Genomic DNA, 20322 nt, shown 5'->3' on the forward strand with positions numbered 1-20322 from the left:
TTTTCGTGTTGGGTTAAAAAGTTGTCAGTTGAATTATTCTTAAAAATTTTAAAATTACCAACAATTTTTTAATCTTTTAGTTTGAAAATCTAGTTTTGTTAAATAGATTTTTAGTCGAAAACAATTTTTTACCAATTTTAGTAGCATTTCTTAAATTTCTAAAAATTGGATGAATGAAATTAATTTAGAAGATATCAAGAACCGAACATCAATTTTTACCAATTTTGCGTACTATTTCATGTCGATTTTATTTTTTTTTATGAAAGAAACGGACTTTTGGATTTTTATAAGAAAACTACTGAATATTAAAAACAATATTTTCTGTGAAATGAAAAAGTTAAAAGCAATATTTTTAATTTTTGAAAAGCTATTTGAGTCGAAAGTAAATTTTTACCAAGTTTTAGTATTGTTTTTTCGTTAGGTTTTTTTGTAAAAAAACTGTCAATTCCATTTTTCTCAAAATTTTACCGAACGTTGAAAACAATATTTCTTATAAGAAAAAATAAATTTAAAGTCCTGATCTCAAGTTTTTGAAAAGATATTTGAGTCGAAATACAATTTTTACTAACTTTGAGTGATATTTTTATTTTTTATAAAAACTGACAATTTGATTTTTCTCAAAATTGTAAAAAATTGATGTTATAAACGTTATTTTTCGTTGCACAAAATTGTTTTTCATTGGTAAAATTTTGAAGGAGAAACATTTTTTTTTCAGAGACCTTGTGCATCTTTCTGCATTATTTTCTGTATAGCTAAATTTATTTGGAGTCGATGTCTCTACTGGTTCTTGAGCTATGAACGACGAAAAAAAAGTAGCTAGCGTTCGGACGTACGAACATACGTACACACAGACGCACAGACATCTTTCTTTTATTTCGACTCTAGGGACCTTGAAACGTCAAGAAATGTCAAAATTGTCAATTCGATAAATCGGACCATTACAAAAACTTTCTATTTGAAGTTAATAAAATTGTATTTAACTGCAAAAGAATAATGCCGCTGGATCAAATCCAACTGGCTTAACTATATCACCTTTAGCAGGCACATTGCCGAATATGTACCTTAAGTTGGGCCACGTTCTAAAAATTGGGTTTTTTATGCAAATTTAAAAAAAGTTAATACAGAATTCTGCTAAAAACTCAAAGCGAGCTAATCAATTTTTTCAAGAAAATATTCACAACTAATTTGAAGCGTTTTATAAAGAAATTCTTATTGTTTTGCAAGAACAAAAACGCAATCTTATGCAATTATACAAGTGTTACAATAAACCAGTAAATTGAATAGGATTTTTAAGAAATTTATATGGAAAACAATTCATCCATTTCACCCATCCGACCTTCCTGGGAGAAGGAGTAGTTTCACTAGGGGCTACTTTAATATGAAAACAAATAAACGAGCCTGGGATGCGACCCACATTCAAAACATCTCATCCGTATCCGTCTAAGACTCTAACAAAATATTATTAGCAATATTTTGTGTATTTAGTAAAACAAAATTAAGAACAGAATAAAATCATTTTGACTTCAATTCCTTCATTTATTCACGTGATATCGATAATCGAACATCAATGTTTAGGTTTACTTATTTTCGTAGATTTTTAATTTTAAGGAAATACTGTCTTTTTGACTAACATTTTCTTCTCTTTTACATTCCACAATATGATCCACGGAAATAGCTGAATAGCTGACTTTTGACATAAAATTAAAATTCAAATGAAAAAAAAAATGGGTTTGAGATTTTTTTTTTTTTTCAGTTCAACACAGAAACGTATATTATGACCATTAGACTTACCGGACTCAAACTACGTTTAAATTTATTTGAACAATGGTTTAACATTCAGTTTATAACTAGATTTGAAATGTACTTTCGTTTGAACAAAGAAATCTAAAACTAAACTATATCCTAAGTTTGATCGAAAGTGACTTTGCGAAGCGAGCTGAACTCCTAACATTTTCGCGAAAGGAAGAGTTGGAACTGACTTAAATCTTTTACTATCACAGCCTACCTTAAGTAAAAAAACTCAACGAAATGTTAAACATGCGATGCAAGACGTTCAACGCCTTACGAAATAAGGGTACATATCTTTAATTTTCAAAAAGATGTTTGACTTAAAAATCAATTTTTGCCATCTTTTCGTAATAATATTTTTATGTTGTGTTAAAACAGTATCAATTCGCAAAAATATTATTCTTCGGCGCATTCATTTTTTTTTGGAGGTAAATTTATTTTTTGTTCGTAGATATTCGAGGTACAAATATTTTTTGTCTAGTAAACTCTGAAAGTACTCTCTGTGTCTATTCATGTTGTTATCTGTACAAATAATGTCGATATCCTTATATCGTCGTCGTTCTATTAAAACTCCCTAAGTCCATTTTTTGTGTTTCGAGATATTTATTGCATTAAAAGTTTGAAATCAACATGCAATTTAATAGATTTTGAGAGTTTTAATTCTTTATAATTTAAAAATGGTGCATCGTTAAGCTTAGGGAGTTTTGAAAAATATAAATTTTGTCATTTGCATGAACTTAGTGTATTTATTTCATATTTGCGGAAAATGGACTTAGGGAGTTTTCAAAGAACAACGACGATATGTTCTTGAGATATGGCCCACGAAAAAAAGGTACCCATACGTACGGGCGGCGCACATACACACAGACATCTCTCTAAAAAAAACTTTTGTTTAGAGGCTGCGGAGATTGAAACGTCGAAAATGTCAAAATTTTAAGTTCCACAAATCGGAACTGGGATGTGGGACCTCGTCATCGTCTTAAGAAATACTTTTATGAAATACTAGCTTTTTACCCGCGGCTTCGCCCGCAGTGGAGAAATTAAATAAGTATGAAAGATAAAGGGTAAGGGTATAATAATAGAAATGAGTCAATATAATAACTAAATTTTATTGCTTGGCTGAGATCAACAATTTTTAAAAATACTACAGACAATGAAGTTTCAACACCTTAATATATGCTTATTGAAATGCAACAACAAATGTTAAAATATATTTCACCGTCACAAAAATAAATAATTCTGAATTCTAAAGGAAGAAGAGTCCACCACTGCCGGAGTCTATTTTACGTAAAACTTGATGAAAAACATGATTTTGCTTTGGAAGTAATTGAGGGACTGATTCTGCCACTTTATGTTGCAGTGCTATGAAATCATAATCAAGCTCTCGTGCAATTTCATTATCAAAATCATCCACATTGTCTCATCGAGGGCTGGACATTCCAAAATCATCTATTATAATTAGCGTTTTATTGTAGACATGTTCATTGAAAGTAATGTCTGTGTGTACTTGCTGCAGGTGATGTAAAATATCTTCAGGCATGTATTCTTTGTACTTATTCCAAAGAGTTTGAGGGTTAGAAAGACCGCAAGAAGATAAAAGCATAGCGTAAGGTTCCCTGATTTTATCTGGCGATCGACATTGTACAGCTTCCTCCATAGTTTCATCCCAATGATTGTCATTTTAACAATCGCCGAGCTTCACATGCTTCTCGGTAGGCTTGACATTCCTGACCATTGGCAATTTTAAGTTCTGTTAAGCTAATTGGACCTCTAACATGATGCAACAACATGCGCAGACATTCATAACATGTACGGTAAATATAGAAACAGTTGAAACTATATTCAATTGAATTAGATATTGAATTAGATATTGTCGTCACCGTGGGTAATACAGTAGGTTGGTATTACAGTATTCAGGGTTGAAACTTCATTACTATAATGCTAGATGATGCTAGATGGCGTTGAAGTAGCTAAATTTGACGATATTTTGACAATCAATTTTCATATTTTTCGTTAATTTTTTTAATTTTTTTTAATAAAAAGTATGCTTTGTTACTTCTAATACCTTCAAGAGTGTATGTACAAAGTTTCATGATGATCGGTTAAGTAGTTTTTGCGTGAAAGCGTAACAAACAGACTTACATTCGCATTTATAATATTAGTATGATGTACTCCTAATAGACACAATACCAGTCAATGGTGAAAAGCCGATGGACAAATTACCAATTATAATTGATTTTTCCAAGAATTGAAGAACACCGATATACAGCAATTAATTTATATGTAATATATATATAAGAAATATATGGCCGAGGTTGCGGCCAAGTACCACCCCACGCAGCCACTAAGCGATTGGGATACTTCCCCAAGATGGGTAGTGAATTGTGGGGCCCCGTTATCTTATTAGTGCCATTTGAGATTTTGATATTTCATTGGTTGCCTGATTGGAGTAAACAAATATAAATCAATGATATCTGTTTTTTAAGATTAATATAATTTAATAATCATGTATGTACAAAGTACTAGTGTTTATTAGTTAGAATTTTAAACAAAAAAATTCCGAAGTATCTATTGTGGGGCCCCCCGTTTTTGGTGGCCCAGGGGGTTCCACCCCGATTGCAATCCCCTAAATCCGTCCCTGGTGTTTGTAGATGAACGTATAAAGTATATAACCGTATTTGAAATAGGGTTGTTTTTGAATACATAAATGAAATAATTTGACAATCCTTGTATTTCCCATAATCCAACTTGATAAAAAACTGCAATTTTATTTTCAAAAACCTTTGAAAGACATTAAGTCTACTTTAACTAAAAAAATGTATATCAGTCTCATATTTCCAATTGATGCAGGAATAGGTAGAAATTAAAGCAGTTAAAGTTAGTTAAATTCTCAAATAATGATGCAAGAGTATACATTTTTAAAGATAGCCAAATTTCAAAACGTAATTTTGAAAATTTAATTTCTTCACAGTTTTATTATGAATTTAAAAAACATATATTGATTTTATTGTATATATAATGAATCCCAGACTTTTAATTTTTCTTTCTCTGGTAAATCGATGATTTCGACTTCATCCGAAATATTTAAGCATTTCAAATCAGTGTTATCTTTTTCCAAAGGTTTCCATTGAACTGATTGTAAAGCTTCACAGTTTGGATCGCTAGTAATTGCAAATTGACTAACCCAACTCGTCATCCGATCGATAGTTTTGTATTCCCTGCTGTTTTTATCCATTTTACGCCCGGTAATCGAGTGGAACAAATAGCTTAGCTCATCGCCATGGCTTGATCCACGTAAACCTTTTTGTCTCATAATTCGGAACGGCAGGAATAGGTTATCAGAATCAAAATCATACCTATAAAGGAATGTTGGAGCTAGAGAGTATTTAGCTCTTGAAGCTAAAAACTGCTGCATTGGATTGACAAAGTGTTTGAATCCCATGATCTTCAAAAAAAAAACATGCATTATATAACATACTGTTCTTATAAATTAAGGCATTTTGGTATCTTACGTCGAGTAAACAATTTAAAGGCGTTGAATCTTGGTTTACATGAGCGTCCTTTAATTTCTTTCCAAGCTCCAGACATTTCTTACTTTCTCTGTCATCCACAAGTTCTGATGGCACCAAGTAAGCACAAGTCTCAAGCTCGTACAAGGCATTTGGTTCTTTTGATAAGGCTAAATAAATTTAAAGACGTGGGTAAAAATTCATAAAATACAAAACAGTTATTTTTGAATAGAATTAACCAACCTGCGTGAAATAGTAATCCCTCTGATGAAGTAAAACCTGTTATCATAGGAATACTATTACTCCATGCTGTCTTCATCATTTCTGCTGGTTCCTTGGGAACAACACAGTCCTTAGAGTCATACGGTTCAACAGTTGGTCCAAAACAGAATAATGTACCAGCACGTAGTTCCTCCAAGGTCAAAAGCTTAGCATCGTCCACAACAAGATCACTTGCCTTAACACCACGCAAGTATTCGAGCACATCATTATCGTTGTCCTCACCAGAGTATCCACAATGTTTTGCCAATCGATAGGCATAGTCTTTTTGCTTTACCGATGCCCAAGGTGTTATTGCGTTGCCAGACATCAAAATTGCACGTTGGAAAAGACCTTTGGTTTGTTCCGTAATGGACATGTAATGTGTGGAAGCTGCGCCAGCGCTTTCGCCAAAAACTGTAATATTATTCGGGTCTCCACCAAATTGTGAACAATTATTTTTTATCCATTTTAAGGCCATAACTTGATCTTTTAGACCAGCATTGCCAGGCACGTCAGCTTTTGGATCTTTCAGGCTCAGGAAACCTATAGAATTGAGAATATTATGGTTATAATGACATTTATTTTCGTATGCATCATGCACTAGTCATCGGCGATAGAAAATAGGCATAAAGTGATGTTAAATATTAGAACAAATTATGGAAGGTGTGTGACTACCCGGGCGGTCTCTAGTATCCGGTCGTTTTTGCAATTATTCTTAAATAATTAAGTCTCGAAACCTAAAACCTAAAGTAATAAATTTATTTCACTCCATTTGTTAAAATTTGTCACATCGAAACTTGACACATTCGTCAAAGAAAAATAAGAAAGGTGAACAATTCTACGAATTGTAATGAACTTCATTTTAAGCATTTCCATGTGATTGGAAAGAGCAAACTTAATACTTTAGTGATAGTGGCTTTTTTCAGTTCTTCCAATTTTTTTTAAATGAAGAAAATACGATAACTTTGTAAAGTAATCAAAATTTAAAATTTCGTCCTGAATTCTTTATGTTAAATAGTAGCCGCTTACTGCAATTCAACTAAAAGCATGTGTGCTTTCCCGCCAAATGAATAGAAGATAAAGTACTCGTAAAACATACTTAATACTTTTACAATAAAAAGCTTTAGAGCGTCGGCTGTGTGAGTAATAACAAATAAACAAAATTTATATTTCTTATGTTTATAAAATGCATTAGTTGACCGGGTAATACAATACATAAAATTACAAACTTATGTTAATATATTTTTTTTATTTTTGCCGATTGTGCTTCAATAAAACTTACCAAAAGCATTCACTCTATAGTTGAGAGTCACCAATACGATATCCTTGGTCATTAATAATTCTGGACTATAAAAATCACGATTTGCTTCGCCAAGGATGAAGGCACCACCATAAATCCAAACCAAAACTGCTCGTGGTTTTTTCGGTTTGAGCTGTAAATTTAATATTAATTTTTCTTGAAGAATATTGACAATTGTTTGTATAAATACGCTAATATAATTAATAATATTAATATTTTATTGAAAAACAATTGAAATTTTTCGAATCATTGTTATAAGAAAGAATTAAGAATACTTTAACAATTTACAAAACGAATTAAGCAATTTTTTTTCAATTATTTTATATTAATAACAAAAAAATTAAATTCAAGGGCATGGTTGTCCTTTATTGTTTAAAGCGTATACACCAATCTTATAAGAAGATAAGAGATAGGGAACATATATTCGAAGTAAAAAAGTAAGTTCACGGATTTTTGTAAATTATTTCATTTTAATCGTAGAACAAAATTCTCTCAAAATATACGAATACATATATGTAGGTTCTTTAGTTAACGTACCTTAATACCTACACATTTATGAACTATTTCAGAGAACGAGCCTAAAAAGACTAATAATAATAAAAAAGCTTTTGAGAGTAATAGAATTAAACGAAAAAATGTTTTTTGAAAAAAAAACAAACAAATTATTCTAAATATTTTATTCCCTATTAGCATGAAAACAAGATTGTTGGGGAAGTGTAAGAGGAAGTAAGAAGAGTATCCTTATTATGTCACATATAAATTGATGTTAATTGAAAAAAGGACCAGGAGGACTTTACAAAATAATATAATTAAGGAATGTATTTGACATTGACAGCTCACTTAAAAACTATATAATATTGAAATTATAATTAAAATGCACGTATTTATACTTACGTACATATGAACATATTGATATTTTATATGCATGACAATTTAATTGATGGGAGAATAGTTAAAGGAGTTTTAGTCTTATGAATAAAAAATTATTTAAATTAATTATTGAAAGTAACATAATATATGTACATACAAATTATAAAAGAATTCGTATTTGTAAAACGTTATTAAGAAATCCAATTCTTTTTTTTCGCGAGAATGCTTTGTAATAAGGTAACATTATTTAATTAACACAAAATATGAGGAGTGTGGTGGAATCGACAATGAAAACAGACATCTACGAGTATGTACGAAAGAAACTTTGGAAGAAGTTTCTTCCGAACAGCGAAACAAATATAAAAAACTTTTAATCTTAAACAAATAACATTTCTATAGTTTTTATTATTTCTTATAAATTGCTATATAATACTAAATACGCTCACTAATGTTAATTATTTTTTGGTACGTATACTATACAGAGATGAACAAAACAATAAGGCCATTTTAATGAGTTAAGTTAAGTCTAGAGCCTAAAAAAAAGATTTTTAAAGAGATGTCTGGGTGTGCGTGTTTACGTACATCCGTATGTCTGTTCGATCGGAAAGCTTTTTTCGTCAGTCACATCTCAAGAAAATTAAAACAAAATGTTTTAAATCAACAAACTTTATAAGAAACAGAAAAAAAAATTAAACAAAAATAATTGGCACCTCGAATATTTTACGATCGAAAAACGATTTTATCTCAAACACAAGAAGGATAACGTTCTTGACATCTTGCAATATTTTGAAAATATTGAATTGAGAGTTTTCTTACAAAAAAATAGACACCTAAAAAAAAACATTACTAAAATTTGGTAATAAATTGATTCTCGACTCAAATGTCTTTTCAAAAATTAAAGATATTGGCTTCAAACTAATTATCTTATAAAAAATATTGTGTTCGACATTAAGCAATTTTTATAAAAATTGACAAAAAATAAAATCTACACGAAAATTGGTAAACATTGATGTTCGAATAGCGATATTTCAAGAACAAGTGAAGGAATCGACTTTAAATTATTATCAGTGTGGGTCGCTCCCAGCCTCTTTTTTACAAATAATTTATATTTCATTATTCCATTATATCAACGAAACAAAAAAAGGAAAGTTCTTAAAAAATTAAATGTTAGAAAAGATATGTATGTTGTCAAAGGTATTGTGGTCGTCGGCGTAAATGATTCCTTTCAGCGAACTGAGTTTTTTTTTTTAATATTTTTGTATGCTGGTCCTAAATAGTCTTAGGCTCTAAGAGTCCTGTGGGTAATGTCAGAAGGTTTGAAAGGTTACGAGAATAGATCAACTTCACAAATATCCGACCGTTCAGTGCCTTACGGACGGAAATAATAAATAAGGATATTGTTTTGTAACATATGTAATATGTAAAATGCAATAACCATAATGTTTAAGGCCATCACCACTTGTTAGTTCATGTAAAACATCTGACCTACACTAGCTAAGTGTATTTTGAAATGACTTTTCCAGAAGCTGTACGGATAAGGAAGAGATAAAAAAAAACAATTTTTCTATAACGATCTAAACGATCTCAATACCATTAACAAATTCAGTCTTTTAAGTTTCGTAAGGGACTCAAACTAGTTTCAATGAAAGCCTCAGGATGTGGTATCACAATGGGCCATTAAATTGGCCTAAGAGGGTCCTACTCCATTACGGACGGCTGATTTAACCTTAACTTACACAGCTGTGACACAATTGATTTAGTAAAGGAAACATTTGGTAACTTCATAGTTTATGTTACAGACCCGTGAATTGACCTCTGATATCGCGCAACTCAACGCCGCTGAAATATTTTCTAATTCTTTAATCTATAAGCCGATAAGCTCAAAACGATTAATAAATTATTTCTGATATACGGCCACAAATTATAGAAAAAGTCATCGAAAAGTGGACCTTCACATTAGACTACGTTCAGGCCAGAAATCATACTTAAATTTAAATGCCATAACAAAATTTTTCCATTCGAATTAAGTAAAATTCATTAAGATTTCATGATAAGGTTTTAAAATGTTCTTGTAAAGCAATGATAGTAAATAACCACCGTAAGAATATTTTAAAAGGTAAACGAAACTACAGAGCCCTAAAAGCTCTCGGTCGATATTAAAGAAAAATGCTTTGCTAATTCTTTAGAATTATGACTATTTAAATAATTCTAAAATATTCTATTCGACTACTTTAAAAAAACACTTCTATATAAAGACCGTACCTATACCCATCTTAAATATATGTATTGCATTAAGTATTGTAATAGTTATTATTTAAATCTTACGTCGTTGGTGTAAACATTCAAATAAAGGCAATCTTCAGTTCCCTCAACATAACCATTGATTATGTTGATTTGCATTGGTTTTGGGTTCATTTGAGTACAATCTAAAACATCATTCCAGGGTTTGGGTGGTTGTGGAGCTTTGAATCGCAAACTGCCCAACGGTGGTTCAGCAAACGGAATTTTTTCAAAACTATAATAATCTTTGTCGTATAGAGACTTCCTCTTAACGCCTTTGATTTTTCCATATTCTGTTTCTGCAATTGTTGTCTCGCCAGTATTATTCCTATATTGGTTAAGTTTATGTTCAAGTGTTCTGAAAAAAAGTCAAACATATATTTGTTAACAATAAAAAAGTTGAAATATCTAAAGTAATTTAATATATTAGGTATACGCATGTAGGTACATATTTTTAAATATAATGTAGACATTTACTGCACAAATATTTCTCACAGATACAATGAAAATAATTATTTTTGTTTCGGTTTTATAATTATACATTTCATAATATTTTAATAATTGGACATTTGTACTTTAAACGGGAGTATCTATACCTACCTTTATCGTCATTTAAAATAAATACAATCGAAAATATAGCATTTCTTACCAATCTAAGACAACAATTTATTCTGTGTATGCGATTGTTAATAATTTATAGTTACCTACATTCTTGAAATTACATCTTGACATTAAAAGAATGTTTTAGGCTAAGACCCTGCCTTTGTATGTATGTATGCATATATAAAGTTATCAAAACAGTTATTATTCTAAATTTGTTTTGCAAAAATAATAAAACATGCCAAAATTAAAATAGAATTGTATTGTACGTAGGTGTAGGTAGATTTAATCAAATTCAAATAAGATATTCTGATTATGATTTTATGGTATACGAGGAACGGAAAATTAATTTTATCTACATACATACATGTGTACATACATTTGCTTATTAAGACTAGAATTATTTTAGTTAATGGAGGTTTTCTTATTTTTAGCTTTATTCGCAGATTTTAACGCTTATCTCAAACCATTATCTACATTATTTTTATTTTTCGTTAATGTTTCAATTCGCAATAAAATACAAATATTATGGTCACAATCATTTAAACCAAGAAAAGAAATTGACTTACCTATATTTATAATAAAGTTTCCCACTGAGACTAACTTTGGAAATCATCTTGACCACTTGTGATATCAACACCAAAAAATACAAAAATTAAACAAACAAACAATCAAACTAATCTAATAAAAACAAGTTCTTTATAGCTTCAATGCTCGTTTTGTACTAAAAGTAATATCAAATAAATAACCCCCTATGACTGTACTGAGATTACTTTTGACAACCAAATAAACTTAAAAAGTGATGGTGTGACCAGCATCAATGAACAAATATGTATAACATTTTTGTAATATGATCTTATCCATGGTGACATCAAAAAGCTAGAACGAGTAAGTTCGGTTAAGACAATCTACCATCGTGTGTGATGGGGGGATTTATTTCCTTCCGATCAGGCGGAAAGGGAAATTTTCTAAAAAAAATTACCATAAAATAGACAAAAAAATGGGGACAATACAAAATAACATAGTTGTTTTTCTGTTTTCTAATGTGTTATCCATTTTGGGGCTGGAATTCGACATCTGTCAAACTAAGTTGTTAAACCATCTTCTTTTACCTTTTCAGTTGACAGCCTGAAATTAACAAAAATGGATCGCTTAACTAAAGCACAAAGAATACAAATTGTTAAAACCTGCTACAAAAATTGTGATTCTGCCAAAGCCACATATCGTGCTTTAAGAGGAGATTATGGTTAACATAATCGTCCAACTATGCAAGCAATTGTCAAAATTGTGAAGAATTTTTAAGAGACTGGATTGGTTACAGATATTGTAAGGCCTGTGCATCATCGTTTCGCTGGTATCATCGAAAATATCTCTAGTATGCTGTAAGTGTAAGTGTCGCCGAAACCCGAATGTGTCAAATCCTCGTCGTTGAGTGCTTGAATGAGTGCTTGAACAATAGACAGGCGGTGGACGGCGATTATTCGAACACATTTTTTTTGAGCGACGAAGCCTATATCTCACTCACTCACTGGGTATGTTAAATAAACGAAAGTGTTTGGGGTACCACAAAATGTCACTTTTTGGTGCGCTCTTTGGTCCGGAATTGCCAATGGACCTTACTTCTTCGAACGACGATGGAACGACTTTCATAGTCAATTCGGAGCGTTATGGTCATGGTATAACCGACTTATTTGTGCCTGCTGTTAAAGAATACGACTTGGGTTTTAACAAGATGGTGCCGCATGCCACACAAGTCGAGCACTTATGGCTTTATTGCAAGAGATCATTTCCTGGACGCGTAATTTCTCGTCGTGGCGATATCAACTGGCCACCAAGATCATGCGATTGGACACCGCTGGGCTCTTTTTGGGGTTGCTACGCGAAAGACCGTGTCTATGCAGATAAACCTTTAACTCTTGAGCACTTGCCAACATTCGTTAAGTTAGGGCTTAGATACCGCCAAATATGTGTCGAAAATTTGACGTGGTATTCATTATAATGATGTAGTGTTTCACACATAATAACGGCGTTCAGACTCTCTAATAAAAAAGAATATTCATGAAAAAAAATATTTTATCGGTGTTTTATTTACGTTTAATTTGGAACCCCAAAATATCTAACCCTGTTGTTTTTGAGATAATTGACAAATATTCTTATACTTTCTCTTTTTCTCTTCGTATTTTTTACTTTTGGGTTTTGGTTTTTGAGAATAATAAAACTGTTTTTTCTTTATACTTTTAATGTATACTTTCAGGATTTTTAGTTTTTAATTTTAATGATAAGAAGGTTCCATACCTAGTTTAAAAATGGAAGTTTGAGTCATTTTTATTCCGAAGTCGTTCTGCACTTTAAAACTTGTGCTAGTAAAAATAACAGAGCGCATGAGAGAGAGTAAAACATTTCCCTTTTTTCCAGATTCAGTCCGAGGCTGCGCTGGCTGTCAAATTCGATTTGAAAATCAGAACAAGCAATGGCAGAAGAAAAAACAAATGTGCGTTGCGTTATAAATCCTACATTTTTTAATTTGTTAATTATTATCATTTTGCCGTCGGTTTATCGGGAAAATATAAAACTTAATTAATATCAAACAAGTAATTAAAAAACCATCTATGAGGGAAATATTATAGCCGTAGTGTCGTAGCTTAACTGTTTCAATAGACATCCGCAACCAGGCGAAAGCCGCAATGGGTTTAAGCTCCATTTATTTTAGTGACTTCCTACTAACACCTTCATTTCTGTGAGTTTTTGTCTGCATTTTTAATTGCTGTGTCATAAGCTTCTCATTGCAACGTTTAGCTTGCGAAAAGTTCCAGAACTTCTTGTTTGTTGTTCCTGCCTTTTGGTTAATTTCACTATCAACCAAACCCTGATCTGACTTTTGCTCAAAAATTTACATTCGAGTGATTGTATGGTTGTTGCTTTTTAAAAAATGTTCCCTTCCGCCTATAAAAACTTATGTTTAACATAAGTTCAAATTAATACGGAAGGATACTCTGTTTAAAACAAAACGTTGGCAAGTTACTCTCGGAAACGACAGATATGAACTATTGCTGCGGTTTAGCTGATGACTCTAGTCGGGAAGCACATTTGTAGATTAAACGTAGAGTTTCTCCAATACGAGAAGTCCCCATTATTAACCTTTTGCAGGACTTGATAATCATCTACGGAGTGTTGAAGATAGATTTAATCTGATAAATTGTATTAAACTGAACATAGCTACATAAGCCTCAATAAATAAGGGAACTACTCTGTTTACTAATAGTACTTCAAAATGGAATCATGCTATAAAAACAACTAACTTTCGTCATTGCAGCGGAGGAGAACTTTTTGGATACAGACAAAATATAACTGGAACAGACATAAGTTTTAAGAGAGCGGATGATTCCCATATTCTGGAAGTTCACGTTGACAATAACAGATTGTACATAATTCCAATTTATTTAAATTGCAGCCATTTGGAAGTTGACTAAAACAAATTATGTGACACTCTGCAGAACATGGACTCAAATAATTTAATGCTTGTAGGAGATTTTACCGCTAGAATCGGATTTTCACAAAATAACTTATTCAGTGAAAACTCTGATCCTTAAATCTAAAGACACATTATGTGATAGCAAAGGATCTAAAATATTGGAACTTGCAGATGCATATGATTGTCATGTTTTGAATGGTAGCTGCGCAGGAGATCCCGTGGGAGAATATACATTCAAAAGAGTTACTGCATGCCCCGTCATTGACTATTGCTTTGTCACTGGCTTCTGGGGTAACATTATTAGCAACTTCAGAGTAGGAACTGAGACATTCTCAGATCACATGCCTCTTGAAATGACTTTTTCTTTTTCGGAGTTAGATAGCGTCTTAAATAAAAAACAACTGAAACTTATTCCTTAACTAAACTGGAGATACAAATAAGATAGATTACCAAATTAACTTGGGACTAGAACTCGAACAACTTGCAAATTCTGGTATGCCTGTGAAAATAAGTTCTCTTACAGAAGTTGTTAAAAAAGCTTACCCAAAAGACAGACCACTTAGAAAACAACCAATTTGCAAATAAAAATGGTTTGCTATTGAGTGTTGAAAAGCTAGAGATCTACCATTTAAGTTCTTAAACCTTCTACGGTTGCACAACGTTGATATTTAAAAAAAAAAACTATATACTGAAGCGAGCACAAATTTTAAACGAATATGCAATAGTAAGAAAGCAGTTTTTGATCAATCGAATATGGAAATTATCAATAACACTCTTGGTTCCGTTCAATTCTGGAAACCTGTAAATGGAAACACAAATCTCATTGCCGCAGGGTTGCAAGCATCAAGCCTAAAAGACAATTTTATCAGACTCTTAAATATCACAACGATGGGACCTCCGATGCAATACGCCAAACCACTTATTTTGAACTAGTTTTTAGATGCACCTTTTTCAATTCCAAAAGTGAAACAAATAATAATGAACACAAAGAACAACAAGGCCCCTGGAGATGATCGTATACAATCTGAGTTCTACAAGCATGCCACAAACGAGTTTATAATCTAACTTGAAAATGAGTTCAAAAAAAATAATCGAAAGTTGTTTAGTTCCCGAAGCTTTTGAGAAATCAATTATTTTTCAAATATATATAAAAGGCACTTTTGAAGATCCGTCGAACTATAGAGCAATATTATTATACCTGCGCTAAATTTTTTTCAGGACTTATACACCCCAGGCTTTGTCAATGGGTAGAAAATATCAATATTCTATCAGAATTTCAGGACGGCTTCAGGAAAAAATACTCAACCATCGACCAAATATTTACCTTTATAATCATTGCCGATTATTTAAAAAAAAAAGGAAAGAAATTATATGCTTTCTTTGTCGACTTTCGAGCAAGCTTTGTAGGAAAGCAACTTAGCAAACGTTTGGGACGGTGATACCATATCCGATGAATTTGCAACATCAGCGGGTCTCAAACAAGGTTGTATATTGAATGCACTTCTATTTACCATGTACATAAACGACATTACAGATGAAACAAAAGGGAAGAATTCTCAAATTGCCACGAAACTCTTTCAACTATACAGCATAAGAGTCTAAAAACAGGAACTCCTCCTAGATCATCGATATTCAGGAACTACTACAGTCGTTTAAATTTTAATTTACAGAATAGATCGTATCTGATAAATAACAACACAATCGAATAACCTTAATTATATGCCACATCGACCCGATCTGCCTAGCCTTTGTAATATGAAAGCACGGAAAGATACCTTTCACTTTATTGCGGGGTGTCCAGTCCTAAAAGAATTCCGGATTATCCACTTCAATAAAAGAAACCTCGATGAAACTGAATTATTCAGGTTATTAAATGGAGAAGAAGACTGGGACTCGCTTATAATTATTCTATTGCTGCTCTTAAATATAGAAAACTTATAATCGAGGAAGATTTTTAAAACAAAAAAACAATTAAGAAAAATATTTATCAATGTAAGTTACTACTTTTATATTGTTAAATAAAATGTATTTTATTTACTGAAAAATAAGTTATAACATTGAATTCTAAAAGCAAAAATTATATAAAATTTCATGTCCTCACATATTTGCTACTGTTTGTAATCGAAAAATTCCCGAATTCTAGGATCAAAAAGCGCGTATTGTTCCATTTTTAGTCATATATGGGGTTGTTTTTGCTTATCAAATGTCAAAAGACGACAGATTAAAGTGACAGCTGTCCTAATAGCAAGCTATTCAAAATAAAATTTCTAAACATACATACCTACCTATTTTAAATGTGCATAAATCTTTAACGTGATTTGTATGCTAGTGAATTTCTAAAACTATAAGCATAGATAATAAATGTATCTAATAAATTTATTATCTGTGCTATGATCACAAATAATCATAATATGATCATTTCTTTTATAATCCAATATAAGTGTGCACCTTAATGTAGGCTACACTTTTGTAAATGGCAAAACCAAATTTCTGCTATTTGCATTTTCGTGAATTTCTGAAGCTAACTTAAATAAGCACCTTAATGTAGGCATGATTATTCAAAAAACAAATTTCGTTGAAGATAGTTTTAGCACACATGTTTGCCTTTATTTTGTCAATTGTTTGAGAGTTGCTTTCGCTATTTATTAGCATTAACAGATGACTGTCGTCACAAAGTAGTTCCCTGCTGCTACTTCAACGCCTTCTAACTGTGCTTCACTCCTAGTGATATCTTTTTTGTTCATGACATCGATTAAAATTCGGATAGATCCCACACCTTCCTGCACAAATTATTGTAAGAGGCCACTTAAAGTTCCATTCCCAAAAAAAAAAACGGAAAGCCTAGTCCGGGTAGAAAAAGACACGGTTAAAAATAAGATAAGAAATTTACACGAAACAGTAGTAATCATAGGTTCGGTTGTTTTAAATACAAAAATCAGTTATATTTCACAATAATATAGATGGTAAAGTGGAACAAGATGTAACAAATACATCCTCTTCGAGTAGCTGTGTTATATGTGGAGCAAAACCATACGAAATGAATAACTTTCCTACAATATGGGCAAGGTCATCCAATAAACAAGCTCTACATTTAGAATTGTTTCCTTTGTATGCACGCATTCGTTTCATGGAGATTCTCATAGATTTGGAATTTTGTTCCACGGAACCTAAATAATAACAACAGTAGCGTTGTCTATAGGTTCTCTATCAAAAGAAGTTTAGGAGAGCCGAAAGAAGGACTACAGATACTATAGCACCACAAACGGGATTTGGTTACCAATGAGAACATAATTCATAAAATGGTTTTATTTTCTAATGCTTGCATCATAAGCCTGAGACCCGAAACACAAACAAATGATTCGATACCATTAAGTAAAGATTATTTGAGTCCTAGATTTTGATCACTGCCTATGCTATCTTGCGAGGAATTGATAAATTCTCCAAGAGTAATTTTTGTCATGAAAAGTGCTTTCTCAAATTAGCAGTTCGGATTCGGCTTAAAACTTTAGGTCCCCCCGTCTCTGCCAACAGTATTCGCACACAGGAATGGTTAAGAGTTGTAAGTCACTAGGCGCCTAGTTCTGAACGCATTGTTGCACCACCTAATTTATTTACATATTTACATTTAATAAAAACAGACAACAAATTAACAATTGCAAACAAGTAACGACTATTAAATGTTCGTTATTCGTAGAAATGTTTACCTAAATTGTTGTAATAAAATTGTCTTAATTTTTGAAACCAAAATGAACAGACATAATTTATTTTATATTGTTGTTTTTTTTTAAGCAAAAATAATTAACCTGTTTGTTAGGGCCAGTTATAGCTATTATCAGTTTTTATCATTAAAACCAATAATTTAAATTGTTTGATAGGTCTTTTATACTTTTTTGGTTAGGTTACAGAATTGTGTCAAATTAAAACACAAATCAGTAGAACGATTTGTTTCACTTTTGGGCACACAATTTTCAGCTGTTCATAAAAAAGAACTTCCGATAAATAGAAAAACACAGTTTTAACGAAAAAATAACAAAGCAACTAGACTATTTTTCATAGACACACCATATGTGGTGTGTCTTCGCCTTACAATCTACTGCTTTTACCCCTTTATTATTATTAAAATCAAATGTATCATACATATTTAAAATTAAATGTTTGTTTTCTGTTAGTTTCAAATTTGTAATATCAATACAATAACTGCCTAGGATACATACTGTCCCAGAGCTTAAGTTTTTCGCTCTCAGGTAAATCAATCATTTCCAAATGATCAGATATATTCAAACACTGGAAGACCGTTCTATTTTTGTCAATTTGATTCCATTTTATATCACTTTTGACCGGAATATTAGGATCTCCCGTCGCAGCAAATTTTGTCCACAAAGATATCATTGTTCTTATCGTCTTATATTCTCTACTTCCATGGTCAAGCTTCTTCCCTATGAAATTATAGAAGAGGTACAACAACTCATCACCGTGGCAAGTTCCTTGTATTTTTCGACCGCAAACGAAATTTCGTATGTGATTGTAATGTTTGGAATCAAAATCAAATCGGTAAACGTAAGTTGGTGCAGTAGCGTATTCAGACCGTGAAAGAATAGTTCTATGAATACTATGCCAAACAAATTTATACGTAAACATCTGGAATACGGAAATTGAAATTTAGTTAACTTTCTTTCTTTTCTTTAGGAAAAATACTTACATCGCAAATTGGAAGAAGATTCTGTGAGCTCGGTTCTGCATCGCCAAAATATGTTTTTTTAATCTTTAGTCCAAATTGTTTTCGTTCTTCTGGTGTTAAAGAGAGCTCTAAGGGGACAACTTTTTCACAATCACCTAATTCTTCCACCAAATACGGAAACTTGCGACATTCTACTCGAAAGAAAAAATAAATGAAAATTAAAGTGTTAGACGAATTTGTAAACAAGGTATTTACCCGCATACATAATCAGTCCTTCAAAAGAATTTCCTCCAATAATCAAAGGAATGGCATTACTCCACGATTCACGCATCATTTCAACAGGACTTTTGGAAATGACGCATTCTTCGCTCACATAGGGTTCAATTATTGGCCCAAAACAATATGAATCCCTATTGTGTTCTTCTTTTTTGGTTATCAAATTCTTAGAATGTTTGTACAAAACGCTCGATTTAAGTTTGGTCAAGAACTCACATACTTGTTTGTCTTTATTTTCACCCGTGTATCCTGCTAATTTAGCAAGTTTATAGCTCCAATTTTCAGGTGGAGCAAGAGCCCAGGGTGCCACAGCACTTCCGGACATAATAATTGCTCTATGGAAAAGTCCTTTAGTCTGTTCTGTTAGCATCATAATATGGGTGGAACTTGCACCAGAACTTAAACCGAAAACCGTTATGTTGGATGGATCACCTCCAAAGGAACTGCAATTATTCTTAACCCATTTCAGAGCCATGATTTGATCCTTCAAGCCTGCATTGCCAGGAATTCCAACGTCTGGATCCGAAAATGACATAAAACCTAAAACAATTGACAGTATGTATCGATGTTTTTCACACATTTTATTAACCAGTGCTCCAACCCAATGGTCCTAAGCGATAGTTGATTGTAACAAGCATCACATCTTCTTGCATCATATAATCTGGACTGTAGACATCTCGTGAAGCCTCTCCATACTGGTATCCTCCACCGAAAATCCAAACAAGGACTGGCAACGGATTTGAAGGATTTAGCTAAGGATATAGAATATAAATACATTTAATACAGATACCAAATAATGAACTCACGTTTTTCGTGAACACATTTAAATAAAGACAATCTTCACTCCCATAAACCGATCCTAATATAAAGTTGATTTGAGTTGGTTTTGATCCTATTCTTGTGCATTTCTTTACACCTGTCCATGGATCTGGCTCTCTAGGAGCACGAAATCGAAGATCTCCAAGTGGCGGTTTTGCATATGGAATTCCATCAAAACTGTAATACTCTTCACCATAAATTGACAACCATTTTACACCGCTTACTCTGCCATATATAGTTGAAGTTTCAACTATTTCATTTGTGCGTTGTCTTGTCTGTTGAATTTTGAATTTTCCATATCTATTAATTGAAGTAAATAAGGCAAAAACTAATTTTTTAATTTTGTTTAAATATTTTAATTTTTTTATAATTTATGTCATTCATTGTATATGTAAGTAATATTAATTCATGTTAATTTTTATATGATCTTGCATATGATTATTGACATGATTAACAAGTCTAACAAACT

At 31.9% G+C, this 20322-nt stretch overlaps 1 protein-coding gene across 1 annotated transcript in view; it reads right to left on the minus strand.

Moving 5' to 3' along the window:
- Nucleotides 1–976: 976 nt before the first annotated feature.
- LOC129944803 (uncharacterized) overlaps nucleotides 977–20322 on the minus strand; it is a 29691-nt gene continuing 10345 nt past the window's right edge. The window contains 12 exon segments of the mRNA XM_056054469.1: nucleotides 977–1079; nucleotides 4782–5233; nucleotides 5301–5467; nucleotides 5541–6101; nucleotides 6841–6991; nucleotides 10054–10366; nucleotides 11178–11232; nucleotides 18271–18718; nucleotides 18780–18949; nucleotides 19014–19574; nucleotides 19636–19786; nucleotides 19841–20153. Of these exon segments, the coding sequence (XP_055910444.1) occupies nucleotides 977–1079; nucleotides 4782–5233; nucleotides 5301–5467; nucleotides 5541–6101; nucleotides 6841–6991; nucleotides 10054–10366; nucleotides 11178–11232; nucleotides 18271–18718; nucleotides 18780–18949; nucleotides 19014–19574; nucleotides 19636–19786; nucleotides 19841–20153 (3445 nt within the window).

Source organism: Eupeodes corollae, chromosome 1, assembly GCF_945859685.1.
Source record: "Eupeodes corollae chromosome 1, idEupCoro1.1, whole genome shotgun sequence".
Classification (NCBI taxonomy): Eukaryota; Metazoa; Arthropoda; class Insecta; order Diptera; family Syrphidae; genus Eupeodes; species Eupeodes corollae.